Source organism: Trachurus trachurus (genome assembly GCF_905171665.1).
Source record: "Trachurus trachurus genome assembly, chromosome: 6".
Taxonomy (NCBI): Eukaryota; Metazoa; Chordata; class Actinopteri; order Carangiformes; family Carangidae; genus Trachurus; species Trachurus trachurus.
Window position 1 is genome coordinate 29,563,299 of NC_139897.1, and position 24,922 is coordinate 29,588,220.

A 24,922-nucleotide genomic window follows, 5' to 3' on the forward strand; every position below is an offset into this window, starting at 1 on the left:
TGGGGCAGTCCGTACCAAAACACAACGCAGAGGCCCAGATTGACATAGGCTACAGAGGTGCCATGACCCGGATGCCCTGGGTGGAGTGAGTTTAGGGGGGTGAGTGTAATGGGGGTCTGCGGGTATAGCCAAAGTCACGAGGTACCAGTAAAGAGAAGTGAGGCATGAAGTAAAACTCACTCACCCATAAAAGACGTGCTAACCGACTTGTCAAGGGGCCATTGCTGATAACATTCCTGATAATACTGCTTTGAGATAAGCTGACTGGGACTTTGAAAACAGGATTTGTTATTTTCATGTGAATGAATTCATGCTTTTCTTTTCTTTTTTTAAAAGGGAGCTCCTCTTCCAGGGGGGCAACCATCATTCCGACATCCCACCAGTCCGACATTGGCCCCTAATTGTCTAAATGGCAACACTTAATTTTCTATCAAATGTCCCGTCATTATGACAATTTTTGCCTCCTATGGTCGAAATTATGGTATTTTTTTCTTTTTTTATACATCCTGCCTTTCCAACAATTCCTTTAATAGCGTATTTCTTTTCCCCAAAAGATTTTGCACTGGTTGGGAGTAGGCAATGATGAAAGGAGTTGGGTAAGTTTAGTAAAAAGACCAGGCAGAGTCGTCCCTGTCTGTGCTCTGCGTGATTACGCGCAACCATGTGGGTATTCCTCTATCAGCATGTCTTAAAGAAGAGGGTCACCTGTTGAGTAACGCACATTTCCTTATATTAAAGCCTTGTCGGAATGGTGGGACGTTCACATGTCGGAATAGCGGTATATCGGAATGGTGGGATGTCTAAATGGTGGGATGTCGGAGTGGTGGGACGTCGGAATGGTGGGATGTTGGAATGACAGCATGTAACCCCTCTTCCACCACTGGTGTCATGACACATCTTTTGGCTATTTATTTTGTTTTCTGTACATGAGGCTTAGTGAAAACCTGTTTAAAACCACGACCTACATCTAGTTTCTCTGTAAATCTGATCTTCTCAGTATACAGATCTGTTGAACGGGTACTATACACTATACTGTACTATATTAATTCACTCTTTTGTTGCCCTCTCCCTCAGCTCATGTATGCTCATTTATGCTACCAGCAAAAACAATTAACAAAAAGAACATTTACCTTTAATTTGAAAGATGGATGGCGGTGCTGCAAGACCCGACACACGAAGAAAAGGAGTTGGACTTTGTATACACTTTACTCTGTTTCTGTCGGGCAGTTAGAGCCCTCCCCATGGGGTTTCTATTGTGTCTGCTCAGGGGTTACTTATTTACCTGGAGTAAAAGTATAGTTTTAGTACAGCTTGGAGAGGACCCAGGCGACCAGACTCAAAACATGCTGCGTGATTGGGATCAGTGAATACAAAGTTTTTGCGACGTAAGTCATGATTGCTTTTGGAGGAAATGCTGAGATTATAATGGGTGTGTATTGCAATACCTTTAAAACCAAAAACTGTATTTCACAGACCCAGAAATATTCTCACTTTGGAATTACAAAAGTGAAATGCTTGGGGAAAAAAACAAGCAAAATTGTGAGAAAAACACGCACATCAGGTAGGCCCAGTTGGGATGGGTGCTGGATAAAGGAGGAATCAATGAAATAAAGACGTTTCGAGCAGCAATGCTGCTATTAAATCCTCTGAAGGGAGGTCCTATGGTGTGCAGATTTTTTCTTTATTTCATGGGGAAAAAAACAAAACACAAAGAGATCATGACAAGTGATGAGATAATATTGTGAGCAAAGAGGGGAAGAAGCAGGAGGAGGTTGGCTATACAAACAGGCAGAAATAAACACGTTTTCTAGCCATTTGGGTTCAAAACAGGACATTTTATTGAAGAATTTATTGAATATAAAACTGGGACCATCCATCTGGGATCTCACTTTGCCTACATCAGTTTGAACGATTTTATTAAAAGACAGATTTTAGTGTGTAAAACCAGTCACATTGCATCAAACACTAAATCATTCACAGATTCAATAATCAAAGCTAGAAGATGACACAGAAGGTTGAAATTTTGTAAAGATAACCTGATGTCTTTTGTTGTCACCACTAGGTGGAGCCATTTTCAGTTTAATATAATGGAGTTACAGCAAACTCCAGAGCTGGTGTTCAGAGATTTATACGACTCATTTAGGTAGAGCGTGTATACGGTACTGGATGCTATAAAATACAGCTGCACTGCCTTGATATAACAATATTTATTGTGGCTCCAAATTTACCTGACCTTACCAGCTACTGAAACACATATTCATAAAAAAAAGCATCTTCAATTCAGCATATTTGTAAAAGATGTATGAAAAATTTATATGAGTGCTGCATGAACCTTTCTTTGTTGTTGTTTGACAAATTATAGGTTGAAGACTGTGTCAATACCCCCTCTAACTTTTTCTCCCCCTCCCTGTCTCTCTCCATTTGTTCTTTCAAAATAAATGCATAAAAAGCGAGAGATAGAGAAAAAAAACAGATTTACAAATTTAGCAGTGGTGGCCGCCACCAAATTCTCTATTTAGGAAAAAACCTGTTTGAAAATATGAAATGAACAAGACTCAAGTCATTCGAGTCGTCACATCTCAAGCCAAGTCCAGAGTCTTTAATGTCCAATCCTGAGTCGAGTCTCAAGTCCTTTATTTTTTGTAAAGTCAGATCTTAAATCATCAAAATTGCAACTCCAGTCTAGCCTCGTAAACCAGCCGCTCCCAGAAATGCAATTCATTTCATTTCTGAGGGAGAGTCTGGCCTCATCCCCGTTGTAAGCGTTTGGCCTGAAACCCTCAGCGTCGCCGCTGTGATTGACACAGCACGGTGGCCAATCAGGGACTGACTGGTGCAAAGCCCCGTCACTACATCAAAAATTGCTGATTGGCTGAATGGGGTTGTCTGTCAACGCTACTACTCCCGCCCAGCTCCCGCTCACCCCAAACGCTTACAACGGGTATGAGGCCAGACCCTCCCTCAGAAATGAAATGAATTACATTTCCGGGAGCAGCTGGTTTATGAGGCTAACTCCAGTCCCCATCTCCGCTGAATAGATGTGAAGAGTTTTATTGCTCCTCCAACTGTGCCACCACGATCTGCAGTTTGTCCACCAGCGCTGTGAAGCAGAAAGAATAGCATTGTTATTTTAGATGGTTTCTGATGCACTTAACACTTTGTACTGGGGTTTTACAGTTTTGGTGCATGGCATGGTGGCATGATGACAGTGACTGGTTCACCTCCAGCAGATGGTCTGTGGAAGGGGTCGAAGGCCCGGCACTCGTTGATCACCTGTTCCAGTGGCTCGGGACAGTCAGGAATTGATTCCTTCCATTCCTTGTTGCACACTTTTTTCTGGATTTCCTCAACTGACATGTCTGGAAAAACAGCAACGCATACAAGTGGAGTATTTGATAATTGTAGTGTACTTAAAAGTCCTTAAAACATCAGCACTCATGTAACGCCTGTCGTCCAATCGAATTACTGCATTATTGGAACTTTTAACAGTAGTTGGGGTTGGATTTTGATGACTGGTGAACAGATACTTACTTTCAAAAGGTATCTTACGGGTGGCAATTTCCCACAGGACGATACCAAAGCTGAAAGAGACATTTCTAGGTTTTAGATGTTTTACAAGAACTTCTCAACCAAAACTGATCTAGCAGCAACAACTTGGTAGCATGTTTTGAAAGTTCAGAAACAATATTCTCAGATTTCAATATTTCCTTCTCCCCGTGGCCTAATTGACCTCTTGGCATTCATAACCCTGTTATGCAGCTGTGTAGATAAACCTCTGGATGGATGTCTGACCTGTAGATCTCACACTCTTTGGTGTATTCATAGTTGATGTCGTTGAGCTTCTGAGGAGATTCGTAGCACGAGGACCTGCTCTCCTCAATTTTCGACCTTCTCAGCGATGTTTCTGTTTTTGCCAGCTCAAAACCTCCCAGCTGCAAATTAAAAAAAAGAAATCCAAAATTATGCTGTATAATACATTGTCCTCAATCCCTTAAATACCACAAACCCAGCAAACACGACTTCAGTACCTTGACTGTGAAGTCCTTCGCCACCAGGAACTTGCTGCTGGTGATGCATCCATGAACCCTACTTCTTACTTCAGTGTTATGCAGTCTGCGAGAAAACAGAGAGTCATCAGCAAGTTTCATCATAAACTTTCATCATAAAAAGTAACTCTGCCCCCTAGTGTCAAAAATGATTGAATCACAATTTACACTAATGACACCTTAAAGATATTTTTCAGCCCTTTTGGTTCTTTTTCAACAAAATGTCCCAAGTCACCAAAACATTTCAATTATGTTGTGGTTGGTGCCACTAAAAAGTTTTTTCATTGTTGTTTGAGCCAAATTGGTTAATAGACTCATTGTTCTGATAATAGCTCCGTATTTTGAAAAATTCCTTTTCTTACTTGAAAAAGAAAAAAGGAATTTTACATTTTTAATCTCACCTGCACCAACAAGACCTTCGCTTTCTCCATATAAATTTCTTGCACATTTAAATTTGACATATCGGTAGTAAATATAGAGTCTGTAGACTGACCGGTAGAGTCCTTGTGCCGCGTCTAGACACATTCGAGCTTTCTTAGCCCAGGACAGGTCAGTCTTGGAGTCCAGGACCTGCCGGAGACTTCCCCTCTCACAGAACTCGGTGACGATGAGGAACTGAGGGTTGGCTCCTATTTGTGCATTCATGAAGACACAATGCATTATTTATAGTTTTAAAGGTGTTCAGTGGCTGATATTCTGTTATTGACACTGTCACTGCTCACCGTCTCTATCCCGGACACAGATGCCATACATCCGTAAGATATAGGGCGACTCAAACTGTTTCATGGTGATGATCTCCCTCTTGAAAAAAGCATCTATCTGGCTACACGGAGAAAACATTTAGGCAACTTTAAGGTATACATCAGATTATCCACACAAAACACATTGGTGTTTTACGTGCTAAATTGCTTTGAAAAAAATCTAGACTTAATAATCTAGAACTTATTAAAATCTAAACTAAATGGTATTTATAATTGTCCAGTAGTGTGGCACACAGACAGACCTTGGGTTGTGGTTCTCAGCTTCCATGTATCTCTTGATGGCGACTTGGAACTTGCGATACTTTCCTTTGTAGACCTCTGAGGTTGTTGTTTTCATGAATGGTTCTTTGTCGTACTCCAGTTCGTCCAGTTTGATCGTTCGGATGCCGTCACTGTTGTCTTGGGGCTTACTCACTGAGAAGATACACAAATCATTGTGCAGAATTTTAGAGTTACTTTAGAAGCTACCGTTTCTGGTACTCACTGTAATAACAACACCAATGCAGGACCTTGTGTTTTGTCATTTTGACTCACACAGTATGAGCTTTTCCATATTGCTTTTGATTTATTCCAGTTTCTTCAACTGCTCTATCATCTTCTCATCGATCACTGAGGAATAGACACAAACACATCGGATGACAATGTTAGCGAAAATGTTAAGATTTGGGCAATTTTTGATCCTTAACTGGTTAACATGCTAATTTAAGTCCCAATGTTGTGGTGAGGTTTTTAAATGAGCCCTTGTTGGGTTTCTTACCATACCTGCATCCTCTTTTTTTAAAAACACCACAATGTAGTATAGGCCTTCTGTATTTGTAATGTATGTGAGGTTAAAGACAAAACCAGTTTCTCTCACAGTCGTTCCGCTCCTGCTCGTCCTTCCTTCTGGCTTCCTCATACGCTTCTAGTCTGGAGACTTTCTCATACACCTTGTATATCCCAGTCTCTTGCTCCAGCTGCATAGCTACAGCCAGCCTCTGGAAGCCACTCTTGATCCGTTCAATCAAAATCTTTAAATCCTCTTTGCGCTTGTTGGCTTTCCAGGCATCCTCTATCAAGTTGCCCTTTGTGCACTTTTTGACGAGCTCCTGTCCCGCCATCAAGATGTCAATTACCTCCTTCAGCATCCGTTCTACATCTTCTGTGACATGGACCGTGTCCCTGTTTTGTATGGACTCCACCAGCATCTCCAGGGATTTCACCAGATTCAAAACATGTTGGCAGGTCTCCTTGTTACTCTTCACTGTGTCATAGAGCTTATAGATGTCTTTGACAATGGACAAGATGGTCTTCACAGACTCCATGATCTCCTGTGGAGACAGAGAGGAAATTGACTTTTAGCAGTGAAATGACACATATTATCAGGCTGAATCACTCTGCCTTCCAGTGGTGTGTCCTGCAGTGTTTAAAAGATGCTCAGTTGGTACCAAAGTTACAAGAAAATCTCATTACCTTCATGTTGTTTACACCAAATTCTGAACTGACCACCTGAACTTTGAAACAGAACTCGAGATTCATCAGAAATGGTAAAATTTCTGCTGCTGTAGCTTATCTGCCTCAAGGTTTGACATAGTATTGTGGTTTTAGGATGATGTTCTTCTGCAGACCTCAGTTGCAACCAGTGGTTATCTGAGTTACTATGTCTTTCTATCAGCTCCAACTGCCTGACAATTAAGTGTCACAATTAAACTCTAGAAATAATTGTGAAAATTCCAGTATACCAACAATGCTTCATTCAAAGTCACCAAAATCACTGTTCTTCTTCTTTCTGATGCTCAGTTGGTAAAGACACACCACACAGACCTTGAGATTTAATTGACGAACTATGTTGCTGCTGTATAAAGTGATCTGATGTGAGAGAGTTCAGAACCAAGTCTTCAGGTAAAAAACAAAAAACAAAGACATCTGTATTGACAGGATAACCCACTGAAGAAGAGATCTAACTGTTTCCCTAGAAAACAGGTCTGTCAACATTATGTTCCCTGGTAAACATTAAAATTTGCCCATGCCAGCCTTGGCTGTTTTGAAAGACTTCCTTAGATAATGCCACATCAGATTTTGCTGTTTTGTTTTCTAACCACATAGTCAGGAGGAAAAAATTAATTAAATTTAAAAACTCTTTAAGATGGAAACTAGTCCTGTCTTAACAACTGATACCCTCTCAAGCATGTTTTTTCAGAGAAAGGGGGGATATAATCTGAGGGGGGAATTGAATCTAAAACATCTGTATGCTTGCACAACTTCGTGTTTGGAGTGTGTATTTAAAAAACAACAACAAAGGATACACAAGTTGGCTAAACAAGTATTAAGGTACTAAGTGGAGAAGGGATAGGATTAAATAAGCTAATGCTTCTTCCTACTCCTTTTCAAACATGCAAAACGTATCAACCAAAGTGCTTCAAATGTGCTAGGTATCACCCACATGTTTGAAATAAAGCCTTCATTCATTCATTCATTATATGTCTTAGTTTTAGTTTAGTTTAGTGTGTTTATTTCAGTCTTTGTAAAAACAAATACAATTGACAAATATAAAAGTATAGATACAAAGCAAAACGTAACAAAAACATAACAAAACATATGGAGGATCCTGAGCTTGCCCTTATTTGGACAAGACCCAAAGAGCTAAACAAACACGTTATGGTAAACATACATCCAAATCCAGTCAGGGAGGTCTAACATCATCTGTAACTCCTGTCGACAGAATCAGAATCAATCATCAGATTCAGATGCTTTATTGATCTCCAGGAGGAAATCAGGTTGAGATACGTCATCTGCCTCAGCAAAGAACAAAGAGAGCAAACTATGTCCTTACACTGTAATATATATGAGAAAGGACTATGTAAAGAGGGTATGACTTTAAATCCCACACGTATGTCACACACTTTTTGAATTAGTAGCTTTGGGGCTCATTTTCTTAAGCTGTGTGCATTTCTACAACGACCTTGGACCTTTAAAACTATAGTTTCTAACCACTTTTGTGTATTAAGTTTCGCTTTCACCACGCGTTTAAGACGTTAGTTTAGGCGGCAGCTCTTTGTTGTTAAGGCGGCCGCCTTAACAGGAAACCCTGTACTGCTGTGAGATAAGCTGACTGGGACTTTGAAACAGGATTTGTTATTTTCATGTGAATGAATTTCTGCTTTAAAAAAGTGGTTCCTCTTCCACCACTGGTGTCGTGACAAATCTTTTGGCTTTTTCTTTTACACTCATTGTTTTCTGTCGCGAGGCAAGCTGCTCAGTGAAAACCTGTTTGCGTTACACAATGGTTTTAAAGCCACGACCTACATCTCCTCAATATTTCAATTTAAAGCTACAGCTTGTAAAACATACCCTGAGGTCTAGTTTCTATGCAAAACTGATTTTCTCAGTATACAGATCTGTTGAATGGGTACTGTACTGTACATGTACATTCACTCTTTTGTTTCCCTCTCCCTCAGCTCATGTTGACTCATTTATGCTACCAGCAAAAACAATTAACAAAAACAATATTTACCTGAAGTTGAGATTGATGCCAGTGGTGCAAGACTCGACACACGAAGAAAAGGAGTTGGACTCGTATGTGTACTCCTCTGTTTCTGTCAGGCAGTTAGAGCCTTCCCCTCTGGGTTTTCTATCGCTTATGCACAGACATACTCAGGTGTTACTTATGTCTTGCCTGCTTCCTCTCAGTGAATACCAGGAAGCAGTGGGCCATCCTAAGCAGACCACACCTTAGGGTGTGGCTTCAGTTCACTGACAAAAGGTCAGTCTGCTCGCTCTCTCTGGTGGCTGAGCAGCTGACTGCTGCTATGGCCTACAACCTGCTGTAGTTTGGTGTTTGGTCGCTCATATACATATACACATGCACACACACCACCACCCACACACACACACACACACTACATTTGATGCAACACACACACTCATTATGTTCCTTTTGGGTGATTTAGTTAAATAAACACTGAAATATCCTCAGAGCTCTGTTGTTTCAACCTGAGAGCCAGGGTTGTAACACTGGCTTGAAGTAAATAATCAGATTCAGAGCCAAGTCTTCAGGTAAAAAAAACCTGCAAAGGCTTCTATTGACACGATAACCAACAAACAAATGAATCTGTCTGTTTTCCCTAGAAAATAGGTCCGTCAACACTGTGTTCCCTGGTAAACTAATTTATTGGCACATCAGATTTATCAATTCCGTGCTTTCTTACCACAATAAAGTGAATTTTCCAATTTTCCATTTTCTCAAAGTTTCTGTCTGCGTCAGAATAATACACAATCTCATACAATCTTTCTAACAAATATCCATTATGATCCATTCTGGGTCACATTAGAAGTCAACTTGAAGACAAAGGAAAAATGTTTAGGGTGTTTTTACTGTTCTCAAAAGTAAAATTGGTGAAGCGCCAAGTTGCACAGCTTGAGGAGGCGCCCCATGTGTGGAGGCTACAGTCCTCGCTGCAGGCGGCACCGGCTGTTGATGTCTAAAGAAAGGTCTCGTTGAAAAACATTGTATCGTTTTGAAATTTCCAACTTAGTCTGGAATTTCATACACCTACCAACTGTAGCTTTAAGACCAAAAACTGTATTTCACAGACCCAGAAATATTCTCACTTTGGAATTACAAAAGTGAAATGCTTGGAAAAAAAAAAACATAAAGAGATCATGAAAAGTGATGAGATAATATTGTGAGCAAAGAGGGGAAGAAGCAGGAGGAGGATGGCCATATAAACAGGCAGAAATAAACACATTTTTTCCCAGCAAATTGAGTTCAAAACAGGACATTTTATTGAAGAATTTATTGAATATAAAACTAGGACCTTCCACCTGGGGTCTCCCTTTTATCAGTTTGTATGATTTTATTAATAGACAGATTTTAGTGTGTGAAACAGTCACGTTGCATCAAACACAAAATCATTCACAGACTCAATAATCAAAGCTGGAAGCCAAACATGACACAGGAGGTTGAAATTTTATAAAGATAACCTGATGTCTTTTCTTGTCACCACTAGGTGGAGCCATTTTCAGTTTAATATAATGGAGTTACAGCAGACTCCAGAGCTGCTCTCCTCAATTTTTGACCTTCTCAGTGACGTTTCTTTTTTCGCCAGCTCAAAACCTCCCAGCTGCAAATTAAAAAAAATAATGCTGTATAAAACATCATACATTGTCCCCAATCCCTTAAATACCACAGTTCAATCGGTGGGAGGCAAACCCAGCAAGCATTGACTTTAGTACCTTGACTGTTAAGTCCTTTACCACCAACAGCAACAGTATAGTACAGAGCTGGTGAAGACACACCACACAGACCTTGGAATTTTATTAACAAACTGAGCTGCTGTTGTGTGAAGGTCCAAGTTTCCATGTGAGAGTTGACTCGCATTCAGAGCCAGGTCTTTCGGTAAAAAAACACAAAGACTCGTATTGACAGGATAACCCACAGAGAAAGAGATCTGGCTGTTTCCCTAGAAAACAGATGTATCCACACAGGTTTACAGTGTGCTCCCTAAACTTATTAAAATTTGTCCAGGCCTGCCATGGCTGATTTGAAAGACTTCCTTATTACCGAATCAGAGGAGAAAAAATGAAGTGAATGTAAGAGCTCTTAAAGATCTAAACTAGACCGGTCTTAACTACGCATGCTGTCTTATATGACTTAGTAATGGACGATCCTGAGCTTGTGGATGGTCTGCCCTTATTTGGACAAGACCTAAAGAGCTATACAAACAAATTATGGTAAACATACATCCAAATCCAATCAGAGAGGTCTAACACCATCAGTAACTCCTGTCGACAGAATCAGAATCAATCATCAGATTCAGACTCTTTATTGAGCTCCAGGAGAAAATTAGTTGCGATACATTATCTGCCTCAGCAAAGGACAGAGAAAACAAACTAGGTCCTTATACTGTATATGAGATCATGTTGGCTCCTTTATGCTACCAGCAAAAACAATTAACAAAAAGATAATTTACCTTTAAGTTGAGATGGATGCCAGTGCTGCAAGACTCGACACACAAAGAAAAGGAGTTAGACTCTGTACTTGTACTCCTCTGTTTCTGTCAAGAAGTTAGAGCCTTCCCCTCTGGGTTTTGTTGGAGGAAAAATCAAGATCCAAAACAGGGCCAGTTGCGATCGAGGATTTTTATTTCCAGCATTAAATGATACAAATAAAAGTATCCAAAAGTGTTAAAAAGTTATAAAAATTGTTCATCAAAGTAATATAACAGTAATAAATCAGAATAGCTTCGTAAGATGATCAGAAAAGACCAAGCTTCGTGCAGCAGAGTTTATGCCCCTTCAAAAAATGGTCATAAACCAGAGCCTGTTCTAGACTAGCTTCTCTCCGTGCCTTCGCTTTTATTTACGATTAAGGCGCTACCTCTTATTCAAATGAGAGCTGACGATGATGGTTTGACTATGATCTACCCCCATGATTTGTCCGGCTAATATCGTGCAATGTCGTGGTGCGGTCTTACGTCGATCCAATCCCTGTATCTTACTATAACACATCACAGTGTTTCCCCTGAGTCTGTGAATTACTTTAGTCATTCACAGACTCAATACCAAATACAATGAAGAATGAATGAAGAATTTATTGAATATAAAACTAGCACCTTCCACCTGGGGTCTCCTTTTTTATCAGTTTGAATGAAGGACATCAAATGTGTAAAACCAGTCACGCTGCATCAGCCATTTTCAGTTTAATATGATGGAGTTACAGCAGACTCCAGAGCTGGTGTTCAGATATGGCTCATTTATGTAGAGAGCATATTTACTGGATGCTATAAAATACAGCTGCACTGCCTTGATATCACAGTGTTTTTAATTGTAGCTGTCTCCAAATTTCCCTGATGTTACCAGCTGCTGAAACATTCATAAAAAATAAGCACCTACAATTCCGCATTTGTAAAACATGACTGCTGCGTCGACCTTTCTTTGTTGTTGTTGTTGTTTGACAAATTACAGGCCAGGTTGAAAACTTTATGAATGAGGTTCTTCTCAGCTCTCCAAAATGCTGAATATTTGTAAAGACTTTTATTGCTCCTCCAACTGTGCCACCACGATCTGCAGTTTGTCCACCAGCGCTGTGAAGCAGAAAGAATAGCATTGTTATTTTAGATGGTTTGTGACATACTTAACACTTAATGGTTTTACAGTTGATGTTGACTTTGGTGCATGGCATGGTGGCATGATGACAGTGACTGGTTCACCTCCAGCAGATGGTCTGTGGAAGGGGTCGAAGGCCCGGCACTCGTTGATCACTTGTTCCAGTGGCTTGGGACAGTCAGGAATTGATTCCTTCCATTCCTTGTCGCACACTTTTTTCTGGATTTGCTCAACTGACATGTCTGGAAAAAACAGCATGGCATAAAACGTGGAGTATTTGATAATTGAAGTGTACTTAAAAGTCCTTAAAACATCAGCACTCATGTAATGCCTGTCGTCCAATCGAATTACTGCATTATTGATGCATTTAACATTAGCTCGGGTTGGATTTTGATGACTGAACAGATACTTACTTTCAAAAGGTATCTTATGGGTGGCAATTTCCCACAGGACGATACCAAAGCTGAAAGAGACATTTCCAGGTGAGGTTTTAGAAAAACATCTCAACCAAAATTGATCTAGCGGCAACAACTTGTTAGCATGTTTTGAAAGTTTAGAAACAATATTTTAAGATTTCTATATTCCCTTTCCCAGTGGCCTAATTGACCTCTTGGCATTTATAGCCCTGTTATGCAGCTGTGTAGATGAACCTCTGGATGGATGTCTGACCTGTAGATCTCACACTCTTTGGTGTATTCATAGTTGATGTCGTTGAGCTTCTGAGGAGATTCGTAGCACGAGGACCTGCTCTCCTCAATTTTTGACCTTCTCAGCGACGTTTCAGTTTTCGCCAGCTCAAAACCTCCCAGCTGCAAATTAAAAAAATAATACATAAAACATCATACATTGTCCCCAATCCCACATACAATACAATACAATTGGTGGGAGGCAAACCAGCATTGACTTTAGTACCTTGACTGTGAAGTCCTTCGCCACCAGGAATTTGCTGCTGGTGATGGATCCATGAACCCTACTCTTTACTTCAGTGTTATGCAGTCTGCGAGAAAACAGAGAGTCATCAGCAAGTCGTCATAAAAAGTAATTCTGCCCTCTCGTGGCAAAAGGATCAAATCACAATTTACGTGTAAATTGTGATTTGATGGGCAAAACATCCTAAGTCACCAATACTCACCAAGGTGAGTATTGGTGACTTAGGATGTTTTGCAGAAAATGAGCCAAAAGGACTGAAAACATATATGTTTTCAGTCCTTTTGGCTCATTTTCTGCAAAACATCCTAAGTCACCAATTTTTTTTTGTTATCGCTTCAATATATACTTTCTGTGTTAATTGATTGATGGTGCCACAAAAATGAAAAGATTGTTTTGTTATCATTTCAGCCAAACTGGTCAATAGACTAATTGTATTTCGAAAAATTATTTTCCCACTTGAAAGAGAAAAAAAGGCCAACAAGACCTTCACTTTCTCCACGTAAATTCATAGCACATTTAAATTTTACATATCGGTAGTAAATATAGAGTCTGTAGACTGACCGGTAGAGTCCTTGTGCCGCGTCCAGACACATTCGAGCTTTCTTAGCCCAGGACAGGTCAGTCTTGGAGTCCAGCACCTCTCGGAGACTTCCCCTTTCACAGAACTCAGTGACGATGAGGAACTGAGGGTTGGGTCCTATTTGTGCATTCATGAAGACACAATGCATTATTTGTGGTTTTAAAGGTGTTTTAAGCGGCTGATATTCTGTGATTGACATTGTCACTGCTCACCGGCTCTATCCCGGACACAGATGCCATACATCCGTAAGATATAGGGTGACTCAAACTGCTTCATGGTGATGACCTCCCTCTCGAAAAAAGCACGTATCTGGCTACATATGGAGAAAACATTTAGGCAACTACATGAGTTTATACACACAAAACATAATGCCATTTGTAAGTGCTAAACTGCTTTAAAAAATCTGGATTTTATAATAATAATAATTTATAATAAACTTATTTGTATTGATAATCGTTCAGCAGTGTGGCACAGACCTCGGGTTGCGGTTCACAGGTTGCATGTATCTCTTGATGGCGACTTGGAACCCACGATACGTTCCTTTGTAGACCTCCGAGGTCACTGTTGAATGATTCAATGGTTTTCCGTCGTACTTCAGATCATCCAGTTTGATCATTTGGATGCCGTCACTGTTGTCCTGGGGCTTACTCACTGAGAAAATACACAAATCATTGTGCAGGATTTTAGAGTTACTTTAGAAGCTACCGTTTCTGGTACTCGCTGTAATAACAACACCAATGCTTGTGTTTCAGTGTACTCACACTTTTCTATGAGCTTTTCCACTTCGCTTTTGATTTCTTCCAGTTTCTGTGGCTGCTCCCTCATGCTCTTCTCAATCACTGAGGAATAGACACAAACACAACCAATAACAATGTGATTGGTCCATTATGCAGAATATTTGGGTGATTCCAGTTATCATCCTTTACTGTTTAACACTCTGCTCAGGCAGCCCATCTCCAGAAATGTCATTGTCTAATCTAAATTCTTATGTTGTGGTGAGGTTTTTACATGAACCCTTGTTGGGTTTCTTACCACACCTGCATTCAAACAGTATAGTATAGGCCCTCTGTAATGTGTGTGAAGCTCAAGACAAAATCAGTTTCTCTCACAGTCCTTCAGTGCCTTGTCGTCCTTCCTTCTGGCCACCTCATCATCTTTCTCTTTGGAGACTTCCTTATACACCATGTATATCCCAGTCCCTTGCTCCAGCTGCATAGCTACAGCCAGCTGCTGGAAGCCATCATTGATCCGTTCAATCAGAATCTGTAAATCCTCTTTGCGCTTGAAGGCTCTTGTGACACGCTTAAACCAGTTGTCCGTTGTGCACTTTTTGATGAGCTCCCGTCCCGCCTTCAAGATGTCGATCACTTCCTTGAGGATCCGTTCTACATCTTCTGAGACACGGACCGTGTCCCTCTTTCTGATGGAAGCCACCAGCTTCTCCAGGGATTTCACCCGATGCAAAACACGTTGGCAGGTCTCCTTGTTGTCCTTCACTGTCTCATAGAGCTTATAGATCTCTGAGGCAACAGACAGGATGATCTCCACGTACTCCACGTACTCCATGATCTCCTGTAACGATAGAGGGGAAATCCACTTTTAGCAATGAAATGACACACACTCAGCTTTATCAGGTCGAACCCTGCTATTCTCATGAATTATTATACTGCCTGTAGTGTTTAAATGATGCTCAGTTGGTACCAAGTTACAAGAAAATGTCCCCAAACCATAACACCACCACCAACCTGAACCATTGATACAGACAGGAAGGATTCAGGCTTTCATGTTGTCTACACCAAATTCTGACCTGACCACCTGAGCATTGAGGCAGAAATCAAGACTCATCTGACCAGACAACATTTTTCCTTCTTTCATGGTCCAGTGTGGGTGAAGGTTTTGTTGCTGTCACCCATCAGCCTCAATGTTGTGGTTCTTCTCCAAACCTCGGTTGTAACCAGTGGTTTGATTTGTCTTTCTAAAGCTTCGTACACACCGACACACCGACTTTTATTTGTGGTGTGGCAAAAGTCGATGGAATGACGCAATCTTCTCAACCTGTAGTGCAACAGAAAGAGTGCGACCTGTGACTCCAGGAGGCAACTAGCTTGTTGCGCAAGTTTGATATATTCAACTCCAGCAACAAGTCCGCCTGTGGACAGACAATCGGTGTTGAACAGAGCATTATAAAAGCCTCAGGTAGCACTGGAGACGGCCATCATCCAGACACAGTCCCTGGAGACGGCGATGAAACTCTGCAAGCTACATACGCCTACGTAGGTAAGTATGTTCTGCACCCCCCACCTGTCACTCCTCAACCAAGGACGATAAACTATGAGACCAAGTGACCATGCAACATTGTCACTTTACACAGCTTAAAAGCTCCAATCAAGTCTGAGCAGAGGACCAAGGTGACACCACAGGTAGGGGAGGTTCATAAGCCATACCCTAGCCTAGATGATATTAAATAGTACACTTCACTTCCTCCTATTAAAACCTGGATCCGTCCTGTCTGCTTAAATTATATCCGTCTCACAGTAAATAGTCATTTCCTCTCCATATTTTATTACTCCAAACCTCTGTCAGAACCTGTCCGTCAGGCCAACAAATAATAAATGGTTATAACTGAAAATCCCAGTATACCAGTTAAGTAAAATACTCGTCATGCCATGTTCAAAGCCACTTAAATCACCTTTCTTCGTCTTTCTGATGCTCAGTTTGAACTTCAGCAGATCATCTCGACGGGAGCGTGCCTGTGTTCCCACAGCCCTATGTTCCCTCAGCCCTATGTTCCCTCTGGACTCTCTCTACCTATCTGGACTCTCTCTATCTGGCCTGTCTAGCCTCTACCTGGTCTTTTTACTAAACTTAACCAACTCCTTTCTTCATTGCCTAAACCCAACCAATGGTGGGACCAAAGGGCTGAGGGAACATAGGGCCTAATTTTCAGTAACAACAAAAGTTAGAAATGAGGGAACATAGGCATGACCCCATCTCGACAACATAGTCTAAATGCACTGAACAGTGATTGGCCTGTTAGGCGATTATGTTGATGAGCAGATGAACAGTTGAACCCGATACAGATAACATCTGTATAACTGATAACTTTAATCAACTTACAATAAAATATTCTGATATGGTTGTAATAGCTTCACTGATAATGATAATCTCTGGGTGTGACTGAGCAGACAGCTACAGCAGTGAAGTCTGGAGTTGGTAAAAACACGTCACACAGACCTTGGAATTTTTCTAATTTAATTTGTGAACTGAGCTGCTGTTTGTGTGAAGTTATGTGCAGAGACATGTGAGAGAGGTTTTACAGTGTCTTGGTGTTCCCTGGTAAACTTATTCAAATTTGCCAGAAACTGCCTTGATTGATGTGAAAGACTTCTTTTACATATTGCCACATCAGATTTTGCAGATTTGCACTTTCTAACTACACAGTGACGAACATAAAGAAAATTTCAGAGCTTTTTAAAGCTGTATTTTGTAACTTTTAGACTCTGTCCAGGGGGGAATTACTGTAGGTTGAGCTACATTAGCTGCCTCAGCAAAGAACTGAGAAAACAAACTAGGTCCTTATACTTTAATATATATGAGAAAAGATATGAGTTTAACTCCCACATGTATTTCACATATGTTTTAAATTCGTAGTATGAGGCTTTCCTTGAGCTTTCTGAAGCTGTGTGCATTTCTACAACTACCCAGGACCTTTAAAACTATAGTTTCAACAGCTTTTCAGGATAAGTTAAGAACATTATTATATATAACACAGTCCTCTTGTGACCTGTTACAAAAAAAAAAGAAGCAGAATCTTGTTCAGGCTCTCTCTCATGTCCACAAATCAGTTTCGTCCTATTCAGTGTTTTTCTCTAAATGAGGAAGTTTTTCTTTTTGCCTTACCATTAATTAGATAAGTTAGAAAGCATTCGACTACAGTGGCACCAGTTCCCTACAAGGCAACTGTTTACTTTCAGTTGAAGTGCATGTTGCTGATAACACTCCTGATAATACCGCTGTAAGATAAACTGACTGTAACTTTAAAAGCAGGACTCGTTATTTTCCTATGTATGAATTCACGCTTTAAATAAAAGACTCAGCTCCTCTTCCACCACTGGTGTCGTGACAAATCTTTTGGCCGTTTCTTATGGTGGTTTACAGTCTATGTATGAGTCAAGCTGCTCAGTGAAAAACCATGACCTACATCTTTCCATTTCCCGTTTCCACTTAAAGCTACAAAACGTACCCTGAGGTCTAGTTTGTCTGTAAATCTGGTCTCATACAGTGTACAGATCTGTTCACTCTTGTCGCGCTTCTCCATGAATTCATGTTCATGTGACCGGCTCAACTCACTCAACTCCACCCCAGACCTAAAGATGAAGGAATCATGCTGGAAACTATGAGCAGTGATGACACACACATACACACACACAATCACAGACTCAACAAGCAGACGACACACAAAGAGCTACCAGAAAAATAAGACCACAAAAATAATATTTACCTTTTAAGTTAAGTTGGATGTCTGTACTGCAAGACTCGACTCTGTGAACCACTCCACACTCTGCTACTCGAGAACTTCCTGTTTCTGTTAGGCAGTTTACAGCCCTCCCCCCTGTTTTTTTTTCTATCGTGTCTGCTCGGACACACATTCTTACGTCTTCCTTGAAGTGTAAGGGGGGAGGAAGAGCATTCTTGATCCGTGACTCAGTGATTTTTAGACACACTATTGTCATGTAAATTAACCAATTAACCAGACAAATGTATTCATACACAAAGATCATTCACTTTGCTTAAAGCCCCATATATAGTATTGTAGTGTATTATCCACCTTCATTTTCTTACTTTAATAACTTAAAGTATTGTATGTTCTTCTTTGTATGTATGTATGCCTTTTTTGGACATATGCTCTACTTCATGGGTTCCATAATTTGCATAGAAGTCATCCGACCTAATGGGATATGCATGGTTCAATATGACTGAATGATCCTGTTGCCTTCTCTAATGGGTAAGAGACATGGGATACAGGATATGGGTTTTTCGCTAGCCTAAAAGTTAAAAGGTCAAGTTAGAGGTCATTGACCATCTGGACGGGAGGTTTCTCTCTGTCTGGAGAAGGTGGAGTGTTGGAGATAAGCCAACATATAAAAAGGAAGGTTTTTGAGTTGAGAGAGAGAGATCTCATTTTGGACCAGAGATGCTCCAGGATTCGGCATTTTTGTACACTGTTCTTCTTCTTGTTAATAAACTTCTTTTTTTAATACAAGCAAAGACGTGTCAGCGGTGATCCCTTCTTTTCATCAACACATCAATATACCACAGTTTCTTTAAAAAAAAAAAATCTAACTGGTTTCTAGGATCTTTTAGAAGTCCCCAAGACACTCTGCACTTTATAGATCCTTATCAGTACCTATTTATTTACCATATTTATTAGGTAGGTTTACTTCTTTTCTTTTTTTGGTTGCAACCACAAGGCAACAAGGGCTGTGCAATATCTAGTCTATGAATTGTACCCACTCAGGAGTGGATGGAAAAATATTTTTTGTTATTTAAATGTACTGTTATGTCTGTACTGTGTCCTTATGAAATGCAGCTGCTGGAGGCATTGGTTGTCCAAGGCAAATTTCCCTCAGGGGACAATAAAGTTTATATTGATTGATACTGATTGAGGTATGTTTGTGTTAAAGCTCCATACAGTATAAAGGTATATGTTTGTGTTAAAGCTCCATACAGTATAAAGGTAGATGTTTGTGTTACAGCTCCATACAGTATAAAGGTAGATGTTTGTATTAAAGCTCCATACAGTATAAAGGTAGATGTTTGTGTTAAAGCTCCATACAGTATAAAGGTAGATGTTTGTGTTAAAGCTCCATACAGTATAAAGGTAGATGTTTTAAAGCTCCATACAGTATAAAGGTAGATGTTTGTGTTAAAGCTCCATAGTCTAAAGGTAGATGTCCATGTGTAGTGTGATCATAAAGCACACAGCCTGTATTCAGACACAGTGAGCCTTAAAACCAGCCGTCAGGACTTCGTGTGACTTTGTGATGTCACAACAAAGCAGTCAACCTAAAGCCAATATCATTGTGTCCTGTCTAAATAATCCATGAAATACATTTGTTTGTATATAAACTACACTCACTGTACAGTATATGTCTCATATTTGCAGAGAAACAAAATAGAGAACAAAGTCTACTTCATCTCATCTGGAGAAACACGTAACCTCAGAGAGTTATGTCATTGTGTATCGAAGTGTAGTTGAATGAACACTGTTAATAAACCAGTGAGGTCACAGGAACCAGTGGTGGTGAAGGAGTATATGTCACCTTTGTCCTCTGTTCTAAGTCTGAGCAGAGGACAAAGGTGCATAGCTTCATAAGCCATATATACCCTAGCCTAGGTGATATTAAATAGTACACTTCGCTCCCTCCTATTCAAACCTGGATCAGTCCCGTCTGCTTGAATTGTGTCCACCTCACAGTAAGTAGTCACTTCCTCTCCATATTTTACTGAACTCCAAACTTCTGTCAGAAACTTTCCCTAACCCTAACAGAAGCTCTGAACTGCTCTTTAATCAATCTGCTAAATCCATGATTTTTGAACTGATACAGTTTTTGATATCATGGGATTTAAGAATCCAATAATGTCATACTGACTGATTTGACAGGCATTTGTTGTAATTTTTAAAGGTGTTGCATATTTATTAATTAAAAACAACATAATTTCTCATGAGATCAGAGTCAAAGAAGCACAACGTCAGGTTTATGATTGATTAGTCCATGCCTTCTTATCTCAGCTCAACCATTTGTGTTCACTGCTTGTAATTAAAGGGACAACGAGGAGTTTCTCCATCGGCAGAACAAAAAATTCTGCAACAATAAAAAAGTCTCATATTAATGTGGATGAATCTATGTTACCCACAATTGCTAATAGGCCCATTTTCGATAAATATATTGTTTTGTCTCTATCGTTATTTTGTTATTATTAGTGGTGGTGGAAATGCTGGGCGAGCCGACCAGCGTTTCCTTACTTTGGGTTTCGCGGACGCTGCCCGGCGGGTCATGAGAATAACGCAGCCGAATCGCCGTTTATGGTCGGAACTACGACGGTATCTGATCGTCTTCGAACCTCTGACTTTAATTCTTGATGAATGAAAACATTCTTGGCAAGACGTTTGTCTTGCGCCTGTCCAAGAATTTCACCGTGCGCGCGGAGGCTCATGGTAAATGTAGTATGAAAACATTTCGCTTTCCAAAACTCCTCGTTGTCCCTTTAATGAGAATGATATCAGTTGCCGTTCTTACGTGATTGGTACTGGTCCATTTTGTTCTGATTTAACGGGCTTCCTGTCTTGCCAGCTGATCATGGAGGTCATAAAAGTCTTCCAGGCCACCTCCAGAGTGTTTGAAAAGATGAAGAACAATGATGAGCAATGTCCTCACGTTCTGCAGAGGATGAAAGCCCTGGGAAAACTGCTGGCTTTCATCCAATATCAGAGGCACAACCAACTCTCTGACGACCTGAAGGAAAGTTTGAAGGAACTGGAGACTGTCATGCTGTCAGCTGCTGAGGTGATCAAGAAATTCAGGGGGTCATTCAAGATTAATCAGGCCTTTAAAGCCGGCGACTTCAAAGTAGAGTTTGAGACCCTGAACAAAAGCCTCACAGACACGTTCGTGACTCTGTCCTCGGCTCTGCACATCTACCAGGAGACAAAGCTGGAGGAGCAGGAGAAGAAGCTGGAGGTGCAGGAGCTGGAGCTGGCGAGGCAGGAGAGGAGGATGGCTGCACAGGAGGAGAAACTAGCAGATCAGGAGGATGTGCTGCTGAGAGTGGAGGGTAAAATAGCCTATGAGAGCAGAGCATACTATTGTGTCCTGCTGTGAAGAAGAACTCAAGATCAAAAGTAAAGACATACTGTAATATATTTGTATTTTTGTTTTATTTCTTCATTCATAGAGCAACATATTGGGTATTATTAATAAATGGTAAACATATCAAATGAGAAAATGGATGTTCCTGCAACCTATTAACCCTATATCTGCCAGTCTAGACAATTACCAAGACAACATAAAACTTTTTTTAACAAACACAAATCCACATGGTTTATACTTAAAATGATTTTGACCTCTTAAATACCTTTAAAATGTTTTTAACCTTTTTAAACTAAACCTTTTTAAAATGATTTCAATTCTATGTCAGGAAGTTAAAGCAGAAGTAAGCGATCCGGTCGTTTTGGCTAATGCTGCGTTCCAGGCAGGCTTTTGAAACCGTAAATTACAGCTTCAAGTCACAACTTACGACTTTGTAGCGTTCCAGGCAACCCACTCGTGTTTTTCCGACCTGTTTTACCTGTGAAAGTCACTATAACGGCCACTCGTAACTTCTGACCCGTGAACTCGTACCAGATCGAACTGGTACAACTTCACAGGTCGGAAAAACACGAGTTACGAGTTTCCTTCAACGCACCATAACAGTCCTCGTCCCTACGTCGCCACATTCACGGCGTTCCTTGGCTGCACACACAGCCCTGCATGCCGTTCTCTCTCCTCATTGGATAAAAACTGTAGGATACAATAAATGTTTTCTCCTCGGCTCAGAGCAGAGCAGAGGGACTGACAGACCCGTGTTTCGGTCCAAACACTCTATAAGTGATTGCTGTCGGAAGATATAACTATTTAAGACTTATATTAACACAAATATATCACTTACTTCTGCTTTAAGGGTATTGGACTTAAATGCAGACGATTTAATCGAAACTCACAAAATCACACAGGGTATAGACACAGCAAACAACACAGACGATAGGGAGACGCTGAGGTTAAATACTGTGGTGGCAAAAAATGTTGTTCCTTCAATAAAGTATTTAAAAAAGGATGACTGAACACGTCCGCTGTCTTTCTTGAGTTTTAATAAAAGGCATTCATGAATGGAGTCACACAAACACAACCGAACAGGAGTACAGTCAGTGAGTGAGTGCCCTGAAGATGTTCTCAGGGCGCTATCTTTATAGTTCCCAAAACACATTGAACAGCAGACAAAATATATGGCACTCTGACAGTTCTGCCTGGCTTCACCACCAGGACACAACACGCCTTGTAAATTCACACAGAGCACAGGTCAGAAGAGCTTCTCTGGCTTCTGACCTTTAACCTGTCCCGAGTGGACTCTGTCTCTGTCTCTGGTGTATCTCATACAGATATCATCAAAGGGATTGTTTTTTAATGTAAGCATCTCTGAGCATCTGTAAAAGCATGTTATAAATAAGATGTATTATTGTTATATATACAGTATTTGTTTGTATCATAATCATAATCAGATTTATTTGCCAAGTACGTACAGACATACAAGGAATTTGACTCCGGTTTATGCACTCACTTGTACACACATAAGAAAGACAGCAACAAGAACTGAGCAATGACATAATACAACAGAGAACACGTACAAGTAAAAACATAGATAAGTAAAGTGGCAGGTGGATTAAGGTGGTCAGTCGGTAGTGCAAATAAACAAGGTGGTCAGTCGGTAGTGCAAATAAACAATGAGGTAGTAGTACAATGGGATAAATAATAAATACTGGATAAATATATATATTTCTATATGTTATTTACAGCAGGGTTGTATTGCAATATCTATGGCAGTGACAGTGGGACATGAAAAATTATTTAGTGATGAGTAAGTGGGATGATATGATATAGATGGTTATTACACGGCTCTATTGAATGCTGCTCTCTGATTGGTCCAGAGCTGCGTTCTGCGGTCTGTTATTTCTGAATAATGACCGTCGTCAAGTATAACAGACCGTTGCTAGGGATGCCGCTCTGATCAGCGCAGCACAGAAAAGAGAAACTACGGTATGCAGGATATTTACCTTATATTTCATTTTTACCGTCATTAAACAGCTTCGGACTAATAGTGATGTTAGATAAACGACTTGTAACCTGTTACAAGTAGAGTGGAGGCTCCTTTACATCGCTACTGGAAACCAAACCTGCTGATCAGAGCCTCTGACCCGGTGTCACAGCTCTCCTCTCGTCTCGGTGGCACCGCGACTCCGCCACACAAACGCACCCCGTAAACAGTAAAGTCAATCTCTTGTTTATGACAGATACGACTACACACAATACACACATCGTAACACGTGTATGGCCATCTATCGATCCACTGATTGATTATCAAAGGCTTCAAATGCACGACCGGGAGGAGGCTCGGCAAAACAGCGGAAGTGACCGGTCTTGCAGATTCGCTAAATTATGCAATTTTAAATCAATGAAAGTCGTATTTTGATCAGAATTATGTTTCAAATTAATTTTTTCACTCGTAAACCGTGTAATAAGCGGGATAATGTATAGTTGGTCGGTTGTTATGGAGAAATAAACCCCTTCATGTTGAATGAAACCCCTCCGCTTCGCGTCGGGGTTCCATACAACCTGTCGGGGTTTATTTCTCCATAACAACCTCCGAACTATACATTATCCCTTACTTATTGACAATGTATGACACAAACAGGTGTTCAGGTGTTTAGTAGAGTGACGGCCTGTGGGAAGAAACTGTTCTTGTGTCTTGTTGTGTTGGCGTACACTACAGTGTTCTATAGCGCCTATCAGAGGGGAGAAGTGTGAACAGGTTGTGTCCGGGGTGTGATGGGTCAATCTACACTCCCTGTACAGTATGTCTCATATTTGCAGAGAAACATCTGGAGAAAATGACACATGATCTCACAGAGTTACTCTACATAATCATGTATTGAAGTGTAGTTGAATGAACCCCCATTAATAAACCAATAAAGATAACTGTATTTTGATCAATACCCTTGAGATTATCTAAGGAGCTATTAGCCTTCAGAGTCCCTGTAGGTCTGCAGAGACTTATAGAAACCTGCAGAGGCCCACAAGCAAAGACTAACATACCATACAGATAGATAAACTACATGGTAACCAGTGGAGAAGGAGTTATGTCACCTCTGCGTCAGATCAGAGGACAAAGGTAAATAGATTTATAAGCCATACCTTATAGCCTAGATAATATTAAATAGTACACTTCACTTCCTCCCACTCAAACAGATCAGTCCTGTCTGCTGGAATTGTATCCACCTCACAGTAAGTAGTATTTTCCTCTCCATATTTTACTCATTCTTTTTCTTTCTGTCAGAAACTTTCCCTAAATTACCCTAACCCTAACAGAAGCTCTGAACTGTTCTTTAATTAATCTGCTAAATCCAGGATTTTTGAACTGATATAGTTTTTGATATTTTGGGATTTAAGAATCCAATAATGTCATAGTGACGACTGATACTGAACTCTAGTAGCTTCCTTCCTACCTCAGGCATTTGCTGTAATTTCAAAGGTGTTGCATATTTATTAATTAAAAACAACATTATACCTCAAGAGATCAGAGTCAAGGAAGCACAACTTCAGGTTTATGATTGATCTTATCTCGGCCCAACCCCATCTTAATGAGAATGATATCAGTTGCCTGATGGGCGTTGGTTGATCCATTTTGTTCTTATGTAACAGATTTCC

General features: G+C 40.4%; 2 protein-coding genes across 2 annotated transcripts; both read right to left on the reverse strand.

The window, feature by feature from the left end:
• Window positions 1–3,029: 3,029 nt before the first annotated feature.
• Window positions 3,030–6,265, reverse strand: LOC310987921 (mixed lineage kinase domain-like protein; the record flags this gene model as incomplete). The annotated part of the gene is made up of 10 exons (XM_083974390.1): window positions 3,030–3,100; window positions 3,222–3,359; window positions 3,532–3,581; window positions 3,793–3,932; window positions 4,029–4,113; window positions 4,540–4,675; window positions 4,769–4,869; window positions 5,050–5,221; window positions 5,664–6,117; window positions 6,260–6,265. The coding sequence occupies 10 exons, from the start codon at window positions 6,263–6,265 to the stop codon at window positions 3,051–3,053; spliced, it is 1,332 nt and encodes a 443-aa protein (XP_083830516.1). The 3' UTR covers window positions 3,030–3,050.
• Window positions 6,266–11,725: 5,460 nt separating this feature from the next.
• Window positions 11,726–14,969, reverse strand: LOC310987923 (mixed lineage kinase domain-like protein; the record flags this gene model as incomplete). The annotated part of the gene is made up of 10 exons (XM_083974392.1): window positions 11,726–11,871; window positions 11,998–12,135; window positions 12,307–12,356; window positions 12,563–12,702; window positions 12,806–12,890; window positions 13,385–13,520; window positions 13,616–13,716; window positions 13,880–14,054; window positions 14,165–14,242; window positions 14,513–14,969. The coding sequence occupies 10 exons, from the start codon at window positions 14,967–14,969 to the stop codon at window positions 11,822–11,824; spliced, it is 1,410 nt and encodes a 469-aa protein (XP_083830518.1). The 3' UTR covers window positions 11,726–11,821.
• Window positions 14,970–24,922: the final 9,953 nt, after the last annotated feature.